This window comes from Hermetia illucens, chromosome 2, assembly GCF_905115235.1.
Source record: "Hermetia illucens chromosome 2, iHerIll2.2.curated.20191125, whole genome shotgun sequence".
NCBI classification, from domain to species: domain Eukaryota; kingdom Metazoa; phylum Arthropoda; class Insecta; order Diptera; family Stratiomyidae; genus Hermetia; species Hermetia illucens.
In genome coordinates this window covers 131142614-131157960 of record NC_051850.1, presented here as the reverse complement: position 1 = coordinate 131157960, position 15347 = coordinate 131142614, and the positions used below count along the sequence as shown (strand labels likewise).

The 15347-nt window shown below is 41.1% G+C and overlaps 1 protein-coding gene across 1 annotated transcript in view; it reads right to left on the bottom strand.

Annotated features, from left to right (window-relative positions):
• Nucleotides 1-227: 227 nt before the first annotated feature.
• LOC119647900 (delta-1-pyrroline-5-carboxylate synthase) overlaps nucleotides 228-15347 on the bottom strand; it is a 64072-nt gene continuing 48952 nt past the window's right edge. The window contains exons 9-12 of the mRNA XM_038049206.1: nucleotides 9275-9532; nucleotides 982-1207; nucleotides 632-910; nucleotides 228-573 (exon numbers count right to left, since the gene is read on the bottom strand). Coding sequence (XP_037905134.1) covers nucleotides 311-573; nucleotides 632-910; nucleotides 982-1207; nucleotides 9275-9532 — 1026 coding nt within the window. The 3' untranslated portion in view covers nucleotides 228-310. The remainder of the gene's footprint in view (nucleotides 574-631; nucleotides 911-981; nucleotides 1208-9274; nucleotides 9533-15347) is intronic.

The following is a 15347-nucleotide window of genomic DNA, read 5'->3' as shown; positions in this document are numbered from 1 at the left end:
AAAAAGACCAAAGAACAGACAGTAAACCAAATTTATTGTTTACACACGACTTAGAAGAAGACTGTTGAGAATACAATGGTGGTAGGTTATATGGCTCGAGCACAATATGTAGTTCAACACAAATACTGTCGCAACCCTTATGTAGTGAAGTATTATAAACTTGCTAACAATAAAACCCAATCCAGTCACAAAAGGAAGGGAAGAGAAAATATAAGCATCAATACAAATTCAGTAAAAATATCATTTATTTCCATAAACAGTTCCATATATCCTCACAACATTATAATGAATTATTTTTCTCCGCCTGTCTCTATTCTAGAGGCAAGCTTTGATGCACCCACTGTCGGGTGCCTCCATCTCCAAATTCAGCCGCAGTATGATCGACGCCATCCAACACCCACTTGGTGGTCAATAGACCTTCAACACCGACAGGACCACGAGCATGAATCCTAGCTGTCGATATTCCTACCTCAGCTCCAAGTCCAAATCGGAAGCCATCAGCAAATCTGGAACTTGCATTATGGAAAACGCAGGCACTATCCACTTGACCTTGGAAGTATTTAGCTGCATCAGCTGCAAAAACAGTTTAAGAATATTAGAACATAGCCATAAGAAGATCCTGTGAACTTACAATTTTCAGTGATTATGACATCGGTGTGTCCACTTCCAAAACTATGAATATGATCGACGGCTTCTTCCAAGTCCTTCACGACTTCTATAGCACATTCAAGTGAACCGTATTCATGCTTCATCGATTTAGCTGGTGGTGGTCCGAATGTAAGTCTTTGGGCTAATTTCGGTCCTGAGTATACTTTCACGCCTTCTTTTTTAAACATATTACATACTTCATTGAAGAAATTGGTGTGTAGAACATCTTCATGGATCAACAATGTTTCCATTGCATTGCACGCTGAAGATAACAAAAAGGAATATTATGCACAATTTTCAAAAACATCATAATCTCCCATCCTTCTGACTTACCAGCAGGATAATCACACTTTGCGTCACGTATAATTTTTAAGGCTTTCGACAAATCAGCATCCTTATCTACGAAAACGTGGCATATTCCTTCTGCATGTCCTAATACAGGAATATGGGCGGATTGATCTTGAATAGAACGAACAAGTTCAGATGAGCCACGTGGTATAATGAGATCAATATGGTTTTCCATAGAAAGTAAGTCGCTGATTTCTTCGCGGGTGGATACCTGCGGTTGAGAACATAAAAGAGTTAATATTTCCTAACCTTTTTCATTGTTTTTTTTAAAGGCGACAAATGTAGAATTGTTTTAAGAAGTAAATATTGTTAAATATTTAATTGATCAGATTCCTTGCGACCATGGAGATTTAAGTTGCATATTTGCCACTTGCACAGCAATGAGTGTAATGCTAGAGTAAACTAATTTAAGTCCCATTTTAAATGGAATTTAACATCAAATATCAAAAAGGTAAAATCTTTGGAAAAAACGCCTAGAACCTGGATTTTCCCAAGCGTCAAAACGGTGCAAAATCCCATACCTTATAATTATCGATCTCACACTTTAATGTCTTCCTTTCCCAAGAAAAAAAATAACTTGAACAACCTCAAAAATTGACTCAAACAGTTCTCTTAAGTTATGGAGACCAAACGTTGAACAAAGCTAAGCACCCCGCAGCTCATTTCAGACTTAATTTAGCAGAGTGAAATTGCACTCTCCGTTAAATAATGTCATTCGTATGTCTTCACATCTGGTTGCAAATATGAGCTGTATCCCAAACAAGGTCTATCCCTACACAGGAGTTTCGTCACATCTATTTTTGTGCACACAAATCACCAGCTGCCCAACTATCCAAATATTTATATCTCACAAGATTGACGCCCACCCACATTATTTATGTCCTGGCAAATGAAACTCCTTCACTGCTTATGAAATTGTAAGAGCCAAAATGTATTGGCCTAACACTTTCACACTTATAAAAAATGTATTCTCAGGGAAAACTCCAAACCTACGGTAGCTAAAGTTCTAACACTCATTTGCAGAAGATTACTGATCCACAACCGAATCCAAAAGAGTGCTTGTTATTAAAGGTTTCCTCCCTATAAGATCAGATGAAACAGGAACCCCAGGTAAGCCCCAGGCAGCCTTCTTTAGTGGGGTATCTATTTGAATTTCCGAGCTATCAGCCATATATGGTTGCCATTTACCCTTGGTGGGGTGTAGCGCATCAACCACACCACCGACTTCCCAAGACGCCCGCGCTCCCCCTCTGCTGCCCTTGGGGCGACCCACTCGTCGACTATCTTGGGGGAGAGGATTTCACTGAATAGCATAGCCCACTATGCAATGGTCGTCCATCCTTAATATGTGAGCTATCCACTGCCACTTCTGCGTACGAGTGCCAGGCATGTGCGTCAACCAAGTTCTCCGTTTGAGATAGAGTCAGACCAGTGTGCTCCAACGATACGACGCAAGCACCCGTTGGCGGAGACTTGGAGATTTTGAGTAACAATAGGGGTCACTTTCCATGTACTACTACCATATAGCAACACAGAAGGAAGACACAAAAGCATAGAATAGCCTCAACTTGATTTTGGTGTTGTGATGACGTCACTTCCAGATTTTAGACAGCGAAAGCGGATTTGGCGCTGTTAATGCATTGAGCAACATCCTGCTCGGTCCCGCCGTCGCAGAAACTACGCTTCCTAGTTATACAAATTAATCAACGCTTTCGATGCTCTGACCGTTAATGGGTCAGACTAAGAACTTTGGCTTGTTATCGTTTATCTTCAGTCCACCTTAACCTCGGTCTCGGAGTACCTCCTGTTGTCACCCCTCTTGGACAAATGCGGTGGGAGTCGAAACCGCCTTAGTCGGGTAGCGATCTCCTTTCAACCCATCATTTTTCGCTTTCGTTATTGGTGTTCTTGGTAAGATCTTGCTTCGCTTGAACACCTCGTTCTCCAACTCTAAATCACGTATGCGGTCGAGGGATACAGACGGCGGGAGCCCGTTTGCTTACTCCGCCGGTACTGGGATTCCGAGCACCTGCACCTCCTCCTTCTCTCTTCTTCCATATTGGTTTCTTTGTCTGTCTATCACACCCGATTTATTCAGAAATCTTGGTGGTGCAGCTGGTCGTAATCTAGGTCTCCAAATACATCTCATTCCGATATCCGCTCAAATAAAGTTAATTTACCTGAAAACTCACTTAAATTCATGCTAGTAGCACTAAATTTGAAAAAAACTCTAGCTATTACTAGCAAAGTTATAGGAGCTCAAGTTGTGTATTTCACGTGAATTTATCGCAATCTAAGACGAATCTATAACATCATTATCATATAAAGTGATCTCATATGGACGGTGAAGTTGGATATATCAAGGAATATTTTGGATTTGTACGAATGGAAGAACGTGCATAGGAAATTTCTCACACGGGATGAACATAAAACCTTTATACCGAAACCTTCAGTTTCCGGTATTCCGATTCCTTTAATATGCCGGTAGTCCCTCCATATGAGTGGCGAGATATCAGAAAATGAATCCGAAAGTGATCAAAGGTCTAATTAATTATTTGTTGCAGAATATTTTGACCTTTTGCGGGCTGGATATAGTAGTGACCTAAAGGTACCATTTACACAACTTAATGCAGTATTGACATGTGGAATATTGGGCTGGTTGGTTGGAGTTAATTGTAATAGCATAGCATAAGCTTAATCACCTGGGGAACGAGAAAGAGAACTCAAATCTTTTGGAATTACACTGGACCATAAATGATTCTAGAAGACTCATGTGATAAGCACTTGTCGGATAGCTACGAGGGCTCATATGACTTGCAGGTCCATAGCAAGGATTTACATCGCGAGAGTAAGGCGAACTGGGGGAGCGTAGCTTTGCCATACGGGTTAAATCTGTAACTCATTACCTGGTCCACGGACGGATCCCTCACAGTAGAAGGAGTAAACGCTGGGGTCATTGGTCGAAGGAAAACGTACTGGGATCCGATGGGTATGCACACTAGCATATTGCAGGTGGAAATATACGCGATAAACAGATGTGCCTTCCTCAACCTCCAAAAAAACTATAGGCGCAGAATATTGCCATTCTGACGGACAACCAAGCAGCGAACAAGGCACTTAGGTCCAACCAGGTGAACTCCAAATGTATGGAATGCCTGGGGAGATTGAACACGCCTGGCTTAGAAAAAGGTTCGGATTCTTTGGCTTCCGGGCCATGTTGGGTTGGATGACAATCAAGCGCTGGTTTCACTGACCGGGAAGGAAGCAGGGATGCCTCTACATGGACCAGAACCCTTTTATGGAATCGCAGATAGAACGACTGAAAGAGCTATACTGAGTAAACCTAGCGAGAATGGAGCAGTCCTCAGAGCGTATACAAACCCAAGCGTACAAAGGACTGTTTAAATCTCACCAAGGAGAATCTCTTGATTATAGTTGGAATACTCACTGGTCACTGCCAACTAAACTATCACTTGGGGAGCTAGGGATATCTACGGACACTGCCTACAGGCTCTGTGCGCAGTGCGATGAAACCTTTATACACATTCTGTTACAGTGTCCGGCACTTGTGCAAATTAGGTCGAGGCCCCTGGGAGAATATTTAATACTATATTTTCTTCTTTTTTTTCACCCTTTCTTCCGTTCATAAACGGGGTCGGCCCATTATGATCGGTTGCTCAATTTTGCCTTATTAAAAGCCCGGTCTGGATGCAACCGAGAGGCTTTCCAATGCCCATCCAGCGTATCAAACAACTGTTGTTTCGGCCGGTCTTTCGGTCGCTTACCATAGACTTCGATATTCAGACCAATCTTGACAAGTGAATTCTCATTAGCACGAATTACGTGACCATACCTTAAAACACGCCTATCTCGCAATTTTTCCACGATCGGTATAATCCCATATTGATAGCGAATATCCTCATTATGGATGCGATCAAAGCATGTGACGCACTGATCCAACGCAACCTCTTCGTTTCCATCACTGCGAGACACCGTTCATTGTCTGTTATAATCGGCGAACACTCAAGCCCATGAAAGGCGACAGGACGGACAACGTAGTGGTAAATTTTAGATTTGGGACGTTCGTTGATACAGCGATCATAAAGAGCAGCAGTTGTAGACGCCAATTCATCCAGTTCTCCATTGGCTAGTATTTACCCGAAATATTTAAATCTTTCAGTTCTGGGCAGGTCACTGCCGCTGACAGTGATAGTGCCAGTTTCATGGGGATCGATCGTTAAAAATTCAGTTTTATTGAGATTCAATCTGAGATGGTGTTGCATCTGTAAAAAGTAGTGTATAGCGCGCTGGATATTTGATGCCCCGTGCGACAGTGTCCATAACAAGAATAAAGAGGAGTAAGGAGAGGACGCTTCCTTGATGAACACCAACAGCGACGCGAAGCAGTTTTGATATACCCGCCACACTTCGAACTTTACTTTTCGGATCGTGGCAGAGCATTTGAACCCAGCGCACAAGTTCTTCTGCCACTAAGAGTTGACGTAGAGCCTACCAGATGAGTTCATGTGGTCAAACGCTTTCTCCAGATCCAGAAATTCAATGTAAAGAGGGCGATGCTTCTCACGGTGTTTCTCCATGAATAACCGCGCAGCGTGTATTCCGTCAGTAGTTCCGGTTATTTCATGGTTATTTGAATGATTTCATGTTCATAGTATGGGACCGGATCGGACGGTAATTTGAACATGCTACTGGACTACCTTTCTTTTTCCATATTGGAATTGTGGGACTTCCTTGTTTGTCAGATGGTGTTCTACCTTACTGAATAACCCGACTGAAGAATTCACTGAACCGCAATGTTGGGTCCCAGCTCTTTGCTTTCCAGAGCTCAGATCCGATACCATCAGGTCCTATGGCCTTCCTCCATTTAAATTGCCCTGACAGGTGGAATTGCTTCAAATGTCGACAATACTTGCGGAAGTGCTGGGTGAACAAATTCTTTTGTTGAAATCTGCTCAAAATATATTGAAATTCCTGATGATTAAGGGCTTGCCTGACATACTATAGTTAATAGGTACACTTTAAACAATAAAATTGAGACAATGGTGCTTTAGGACGCAGTGCAACTCTCGTTAAGAGAGTAATAATAATGCTTAGGTTTAATTCTATGTTGGAAAGGTGGTTATCAAGACGAGTGGTATTCATCAATTCATATATCAATTTGCAGTAGGATTTTTTTAAGATGTTCTGGAGAATATCGTCCGGGATGGAATTGAGGTTTTGGTATTTGAAGGAATATGTCGGCATAAGTTCGTTGCATACTTCCTGAATCCTTTCAGTGTTTTGATGAACTGTGTTATCAATAGTATCATTTGTTATGCAGCGGTTTAAAGGAAAAGTGAAGTTGCGCAAGGCTAAACGGAGGTTGATTAATCAGCCGTTAGTTGGTATTCCGCAAGTCAGGTGATTCGGGAGGTGTATGTCGAGGATGATAGCGATGTGCTCACTGATGCAGTGGTGGTTTCATGAGATGGGAAAGTATTTGGGTTTAGATCTCATTTAGTAGCACTGGCAGCTTCGCACGGAGAGCTATGTCCTTCGTTTAAGTTCTAAAATAAGGGACTGCGATTTGTCTGCTGGATGCTGTTGATCTGTGTAGAACGAGCTGAGGGTTATTTGTTTGGGACAATAAACGGAAACAATGTACACGATACTTTTTGAGAGCTCACTGATTGAATCTACAAAGTAGCAGAATCTGGTCAACCGAACAAACACCTGACCTGACAAAAAGGGTGATCGTCAGCGTTGTGGAAACTACAGAAGGATCTCATTGCCGTACACATAATGAAACTGAGAGAGTATTCAGATGACATCATCGGGGAACACCAAGGTGGCTTCAGATCTTGCCGATCGACAACGAACCAGATATTCGCAGTTAAACAAACTCTTGAAAAATGATGGGAATATGATATCGATGTATGCTAACTGTTCGTTGACTTCTGTAAATCACAATGCTCTGTACCGAATAATGATCCAGCTGAAAATCCCATCCCCCCGAAGTGAGTCCAACTAGTGAAAGCTACAATGATTAACAATGAAGGCTAGTTGAAATAATAAAACTTGTTGTTTCTTTTTCGTTGGTGTGGATATTTATTCTTGCAAATACTGATAACAACTTGTTAGCACTGATGAAGGGAACAAGTGGTTCCCGAAATATCCACACCAACGAAAAAGAAACAACAAGTTTTATTATTTCAATTAATTAATCGTTGGAAACACCGCATAATTTCACTTAAATGAAGGCTAGGTAAAACCCAAAATGAACTGACATAAAACTTACCCAGAGTGTCCAGATTTAAGCAAGGCAATGGTGTCGCCACCAGCCTCTTTAACTTGGTGCTCGAATACGGTGTTAGGAAGATGACTTCTGTTGATCCCAGAGGTACGTTACTGATGAAATCCGCGCAACCGGTAGCATATGCCAACGGCGTGGGATTTTTTGCCCGATCGAAAGAAGTGTTCGAGCAGTTCGAGTCAGCAGTGAGTGAATTAGGGCTCAGGCTTAATGAATCCAAAATGAAATACATGACCCAAACTCGAAAGATGTCTGCTAGTATGCAGAACTTTGCATAGTTTCGAACAGGTGGAACAATTCGTCTACCCAGGAGCCCTACTCTCGAAAGACGGAAACGAAAACACGAAGTCCAAAAGCGGATTGCCACTGCTCATAAAGCATTTTATGCGGTCCTCCCCATAATGACATCAAGAAAAGCATACAGATGCAATAAACTACGCATCCATACTGCTGACGGGACGTGGATCTTGACGCAAATATCGGAATAATAGATCGATATCTTCGAGTGGAAAGTCCTCCCAAAGATTTTCCGAACCGTTACGGAAGGAGATTAGAATTAGATACAGATAATTAGACTTGACGAATGCATGAGGCAAGGATTCAGAAACGAGTGGTGAAAGGCAAAGCCAATAGCAGCCAACCAAATGGGAAGCCAAGGAAACATTGACAAGACTCAGTGGACGCAGATTGCAGATCAATTCTAAGATTTTTTTGTTGGAGGACGCGGTCTTTGATTCGAGATAATTGGAGGAGATGCATGCGGGAGACCAAGGTTAATAAAAAAGCATGACGATTACGTTTGCTTACGCATTGCGTCCGCCACTTTTCGCAGGGTTAGGGAACTGCAACACTCAAGTTCAACATCGACCATTTCAATGCTCCGTTCCGCAAAGATAATACCTAAACTGAACCTGGAACACACGACAGAAAATCTGGAAACCTCGATCGATTTCGCATTGACCACATCAGCACTCTACGGATCACCTTGGAATAGTACGCGAAATTTAGATCTTTGCTTCACCTGCTCTTCTTCGATTTGGACAAAGCTTTCGATATCATGAATGTGGAATGTATCTGGAGTACTCTACAAAAGAAAAGGCATTTCCGGGGAACTAATAGCTTTTATCTAAACGAAATATGTTGGCGTAAAATATCCAATCCAAGGTGGAGCCTGCCAGGGTTATATCCTTTCATCGATATTATTTCTTCTTGATTACAAGTTTCCTCAAAAACCTCGACTACGTTGGTAATATCTGTGGTTTTAGGGGGTAAAAAGAGAAAATCTTTTGAAGATTGCCACCTCCTTACAAAGAAAAGACACACAGACATCGAATCAATTCTAATAAGGTTTTGTTTCACACAAAATCGTAAAAATGACAATCGTACGAAATATAACTCCAACCAAATCCTTTATGATTCCACCCAAACGCTGCTCATCAGTGCCATTATGGCTCGACACTCAGTCAAATTGAGATTGAGATGGAGCCTGCCTGAACAAAAATCAATTTCCTTTTCTCGTCATTCTTTACAACACATTAGATTACATTACATTTCTAGTGATGAAGATATACATATCATGGTCTGGGTGGATACGGAGATTTTATGTCGCTCCAACGTTAAGCCTAGTTGTGTAAAGGTGTCCTATGTAAGAACAGAAACTCTCAAAATAGAATCACAAAAACTCATGCCAACGTCTGGCAAAAATTCATCCTCTAAAAGGAACCAAGTGTAATCTAACTAAATCAAAGCCTATAAAATTAATAGTATCGATTTGGATTTTGTGTGCATCTAGTTTTTGCTGTCTACTTCATTAGCCTTTGTACAATTCGTTTCAATGTTAACAGACCCTACTGAATACGATATAACTACATCAATACTTACCAAAACTACTAATTAGTAAACTAACGCTCCGAAAGCCAAAATATAACTCAATAGGTATTTTTGGTTGGATCCTTTTCAACTTACCAACGAAATGGCATTTTCAGCTCCAACCGATGCCAATGACTCCCTAACTAGCTCCATCAACGCTTTATTACTATGGCTCGCCTCCTTTCCGCCCTTGAGTAGGAGACCATTAGCTGAAGCTATGGCCAAGGCAGCAACTTGAGGTAATGAATCTGGTCGGGACTCAAAAATTACCAACAGGACGCCAATGGGTACGGTCACTTGTCGTAATTCCAAATTCTCGGCCAACTTTGTTCGGCGGAGCACCCTCCCGACATTCTGTAAATGGAATTCAAAATGAAAACGAAAATTAAAATGAAATCATGAAAATCTTGTTTTCTCTTATCTAAAATTGAAATTCGTCATCAAAACTTATTTATCGCTTTTTCGTTGTGTACGGGCAGGTGAAATGCAGCGAGCCGGCCTGGTAAAGTGTTTTACTCTTGATTAAGAAAGTTTCGATGAGTTCAAAATTTGATTCGCTCGACACGAATGGAACTTTAATTGAGAAAGGAAAAGTTCAACATCGGATATTCGGGAAATTTGGAGAAATCTGTGCGTGTTACGTGTTCACGTACTTGATTGACGCTCACAACATATTTCCGAGAACAGTTGCAGTCATTCCGACAATAACTTAACGATGTGGTTTTCAAGATTCTAAGGAGTGGTTACTGGAGATATGTGCAGGTTGAGTGCTCCTAGAAATTTAGTGGAACTTGCTCTTGAAAGTTTCATGCTGTGCTGTTTCAAAATCAGCAATTTTCTTCTATGAAACTGTCAGGATATGGTCTAACAATTTTCAGGAACGCAATTGAGTCCGAATGCAATCTCCAAGCGTTCCCAAAGTTAAGGATTTCGATTTCAAATGTGAGCAGTATTCTCCTGAAATGTGACTTTAATCGTCTTCTTGAGAGTGTATCCACGTTTTCGTTTTTTTCCCTATAAACAAGTCTATCCCAGGAATAAGCTCGTCAAGGCTGCATGATTATTTGTCGCAAACTCTTCAAGTACAAATGATTACTGTACAAAAACATGTTTTCAATATCAAGTACGACACAACATCCAGCAGTATCCCAGCAATAACATGAAAATGAAATTAAGCCACTTGAAAATCAACCCAACTTCATTACTCCACGAAGCATGTTCCCAATTTATCCGAGAACAAACTTTCCTGCGAAATGCAGGAGCGAATGCAGAAAGCTATAACTCTAGAAGATAAATAACCATGTCTAGGGAAAATGTACAATCCGGAAATCTTTCTAACTTTAGGTAACTGTTTGGCTGTTGGGAAATTGAGAGACATATTCGCCAGGTAAAGCGCTAAAGTGTTTCCTTATTGCGTCCATTGAGATTCCGGTCAAATTGAGGAGAGTGCTGGAGCGTGCTGAAGCGCAATAAGTAAAGCACTTAATTGGAAACTGGCAAAAGGATAAACATGTTTTGAAGGAAGCAACTATTCAAAGAGAGCAATCCTGAGGACAATTTGAATTTCTTAGCTGACGTAAGGAATTTTAAGGACAATTTAAACTTCTTACAAAAGGGAAGAGTTTGAAATTCAGGGGATTTTCGTTTAAAATTACAAATTTCATGGTGTGGACTACCAGCAGTTTGCACTTCAATTTTAAATGCATCTGCAACTGTTGTAGTTAACAACAGGGAGAAAAACTAATATTAAAAGTTAATACTTCATGTTTCGAAGGGTTTGGCGCTGTCTGAACACAAAGTTTATCCAACTACTTGGACACTTCAGTTGATAATAAATTCCTTTGTGAATTTATTGTTTGGAATTGTGTTGCCACAAGGACTACACTTCTTACGCCACTTTGGGGGTTTTTCTTGTAATTTGAATAGCGCTGAGTCTAACATCAACAATGAATTCAGTTTGGCGCACTCCTGGTGTTGCCTTGTAACCAGTAGTTGAAAATAGAAGCTAATTGCAAGTAAAGTTTAAGAATGAATAAGTTTGCATACTTTGTGTTGCGTATCCTGTGCTTTCGGCTCTGGTAACAGCTATTCATTGGCGTAAAGGTGGCGTTTTTATATCTTTGCCACAAACCCTTAAGAACCTCATCTACACTTATGACGAGTTCTGCTCCACTTAGGGGGTCTATGGAAAACATATAGCAAGTTGCATTTTACATCATGAAAATGGCCGCTTTTCTTCCTCGAAAATTTGTTTTTTTTCGCAAGACAACTTTTATTTTTCAGCCAAAAGAAAACCAAAATGCTGTTGTTGCTGTCTTTTTTTTTTGTTTATCACCTGATACCCGGGAGGCTGACAGTCCAAACAGGACCTGATACCACCCACAATCGGGGATGACAGGAAATGACCTGCCGCGAAGAAAATGAAATTATATTTATTATAATCTGACTATAACCTCCTTAAAAAATATAAAAGGTCATCAATCATGAAAGTATCCCTACTCAAAAGGATTTGTTGAAGGTTATGGTACCATCTACGCTTAATCCGAAACTGAACTTACACTCAAAATTATGTATTCGTTAACCAAGCAAGTGTCACATTTATTTGAGTCTATGTTTCCAACCCTTTTAAGAATAACTTTGTTATATGTGTGATTGGTTTGAAGAAGATTCAGTATTTTTTCTTCAAAGCTGTAAACAAACACAATACATAATAATGTTAGAGAGAAATGGTCCTTTGACACGTGATATCGCCAAAAAGTCATCCACCCACTCTCTATAGAAAAGTTCCCGAATTACCCTGAGAACATCTACAGGGGAAGGTTCGACCGAACTGATGAGAATAGAGCCCAGAGCATTACGGGCCTCTACATGGACGAGTTCATTTAATGGGTGTCCCACGTGCACCGGATACCGTAGAACTTTTAAAGACTTAAAAGGGGGGTCATCCATACTTGTAAATGCCCTTTCTCATTTACAAGTATGGAGAGAGTTTGTAATGACACCAACCTTCTCCTCACCCATCCTGAAAGCCAATTTGATATCCTGAAGCACAGCAAAAAGTTTAGCCGCCGAAACCGAACTGATATCCAAGAAAAAGCGTGAGACTTGCGTCTCATCCGGACCAACTACCGCACAGGCAGACCCACCACGCATGAACGCAGCATCAGACGCGAGAAACAGAAACCCCCATGATTTCAAGCCCTCCACGCCTCTACCACACGTAGCCGCCAACTAGGCTTTGCCATACAATGAAATTCTTGATACGAACCTTGATCATCGAGTTAAGCAGTTTGGCAAACCCATTGATGAGAGCAATAGGGCGGTAAATGGTCAAAAGTTCTGGGTCCTTAAGTGTTGAATGGGTACCAACCGAATAATAGCCTAATCCTCAGGAGGACTCAACCTACACCTGATGAAATTGCGCCCCTGTAGCACTGCAAAGAATGTTCCCAGCGCCAACCAGCGCACATGTTGATAAGTAATATCACCCATACCAGGGGCAATGCTGGTGTCAGTTTTTTAGGGAGAAGGGCTAAGAAACAGTGAGATATATAAGGGTATTCAGAAGAGGGAGGAAGGGGACTGTATTTGATAATAATAATCGTTGGCGAAACAATCCAATTGGATTAGGACCTTGAAGTATGTGAGATCCCTTCATTCAAGACCGTAACGATACATTACAGGGTTACAGTACCCTATAGGACGCAATGTGGTCAGCATTGCGCTTGCTCGAGATTATTACCCTGATTTGATTCAAGTACTCCTTCACAGCTGAGTCGCCTGATATCCGACGTCAAATCACGATAAAAACTCCACTGCCACCAATGAGATTTGAACCGCGACCTTCCTTGTGCTCTAACCACTCAGCTGTCCGAACACGTAGGCTGCATTGCCCAAGCAGAGAATCCACATATTCAAGATTTTTATTAGGATCCCAAAATGGGGCTTGTCACAGAGGAAACCACGAAAACCCTTCATAGATTTCCAGAAGGGCTTAACATCTCACACAGATAAGTCAAACCAAATTTCATGCCAACGCTTCCGCTTCGCGTCAGCAACAACCATCTTCCAAAGACGTTTGGTCTCCTCAAATAGGAGAAAATTTGCGGTGCTGGAACTAACCCTGAATCACCTATACGCGATTTGTTTCCTTTTAAAGTACAATTTAAGGTCTAGTTGAATGAGCAATTTCCTTTTTCAAAGTGTTAGAAGAGTAGTGATATCTACTAAAGGCTCTAAGTTGCTGATCTGCACTTTTAACCGATTTGAATCAATCTTAGATTTAGGAGAAACACTGCCTGCGATGAGATGCAAATGGGAGTATGGTGACCATTAGACATTTTATCCATAATCGGATTCCACTGCCAACATTGACTAGCAGAATTAGCAAGAGCCATGTCTAGAACCTGGCCCGATTGATTAAGCATAGACGGAGGGTTTAAAAAAGCGGGCATCCTATTATTAAGAAAATGAAATGAGGAGTTGAGAACAGCAACTTCAAATCTAATCCCTTTGCCATTCCTAAGGCAGCTACACAGATTTTTGGATCTAGCATTAAGATTTCCTGTGATCAGTACCTTGTTATACTTCTCACAAAAAGTGAGGAGCCTATCAAAGGCCGTGTTGAACTCCCTGTTAGAGATACTGAGAGGAAGATAGAATGACAAGATCATGAAATTAGAAGTAAGGTTGAGTGTTTCTGCTACAAGAGTATCATGAGTTGAAACAGATTGAATTGAAACATTTGAGCTATCTTCCCTAAACTTTGCTATTAGATTAAAATCCGAAATAAACTTTGAGAGGGAAGAATAGTTAATGGTTTCTTGCTGGACAAGAATATCGAAGTTGTTGCTGTTAGCATAATATTCTATGTTTGATTTACTTGCCCTTAAGCTTTGAATATTTTACTGTAGTATCACCGATGCTACCAAGGGAAATTAGGACATTCCAAATCGGTTTCCTTAAGTGTCTTCAAGTTTTCAGGGACCTTAATCTTAAGTTCCTGATCATCTGATCTTATAACAGATTCATTGAGCATTAGCAATATTTTGCTTATTTCTCTCTGGTACTTCGTTACTACAACGTGGTGGTATATCTTTTTGAAGCATCTCATATCCCTTGCGTTGTTAGAGACCTCTTCACACAATAGGCATTTTTTGACCTCGCAGGTCCCTGAGAAATTTTCTGAAGCACAGTTAAGATATCTGGAGGTTCGAGCCTTGCAAAATTTGTCGATGAGACTCGGTCTACCGCACTTAAACAAGAAAACAAGGCAGTGTCAGGATAAACTATCCTTTGTACAAGCATTAGGCTCGGACGAGTAACCTTTCTGAGAAAATCTACATGGTTACCTAAATACGTTAAGGTGTAGAACGCGCCAGATACACTCCCTGTTCACTCTATCGGAATCGATGAAGAGCAGGTGAAGTTGAAATCTAAACTTCATTTTAAAATGATCCGCGCGGTACTGACGCCGTCAATGCAGGAGGATCTAGAGCAGAAACCAGCTTGCTCTTTCTCAATCAAGATTTCGAGATACTCCTTGATGTGTTCCAGGATAATTTTAGCTATTATCTTTGCGACGGCAAGGAGCATGAAGATACTCTTCCAATTGTAGCACTCAACATGGGTGCCCTTTCGGAATTTTATTTATCTCCTTCCACTCTCTGGGAAAGGTCTCGGATTCCCAAAGGTGAATAGTTCTGTGAGGAGAATATCAAGCCCAGTTGCTAACTCCATTTGGGTGCAATCATGGTTGACATGATTTCTCTTTATATAGAGGAGAAGTCTGTATCCGAATATTGCGGTGACAAGCTATTATATTTCATCTAAAAGGTTAGTTGCAGCGCTTTGTCGCCAATGACGAGGCTATGAAAACTGCAAAAATGTGCAAATCTCCCACCATTATCGTTACGAACGCCAAGATCGCGTTTTGCCATCGCATGTCCGACCAAGACATGATAATAGCTCACTTTGGTATTCAGATCACCCAACACGATCATAACATCACCTTTAGGAAGTCTCTCGTAGACAGCATTCTATTTGTCATTGGAAGCATCCGTCCTCTGCATCGAAAACGTTCGTTGGTGCCCAGCACTATACTATTGAAATGTTCTTCCTTCTACACTTGATTTCCTCAGTCAACAACCTGTCTAAACTAGTTTTCTGG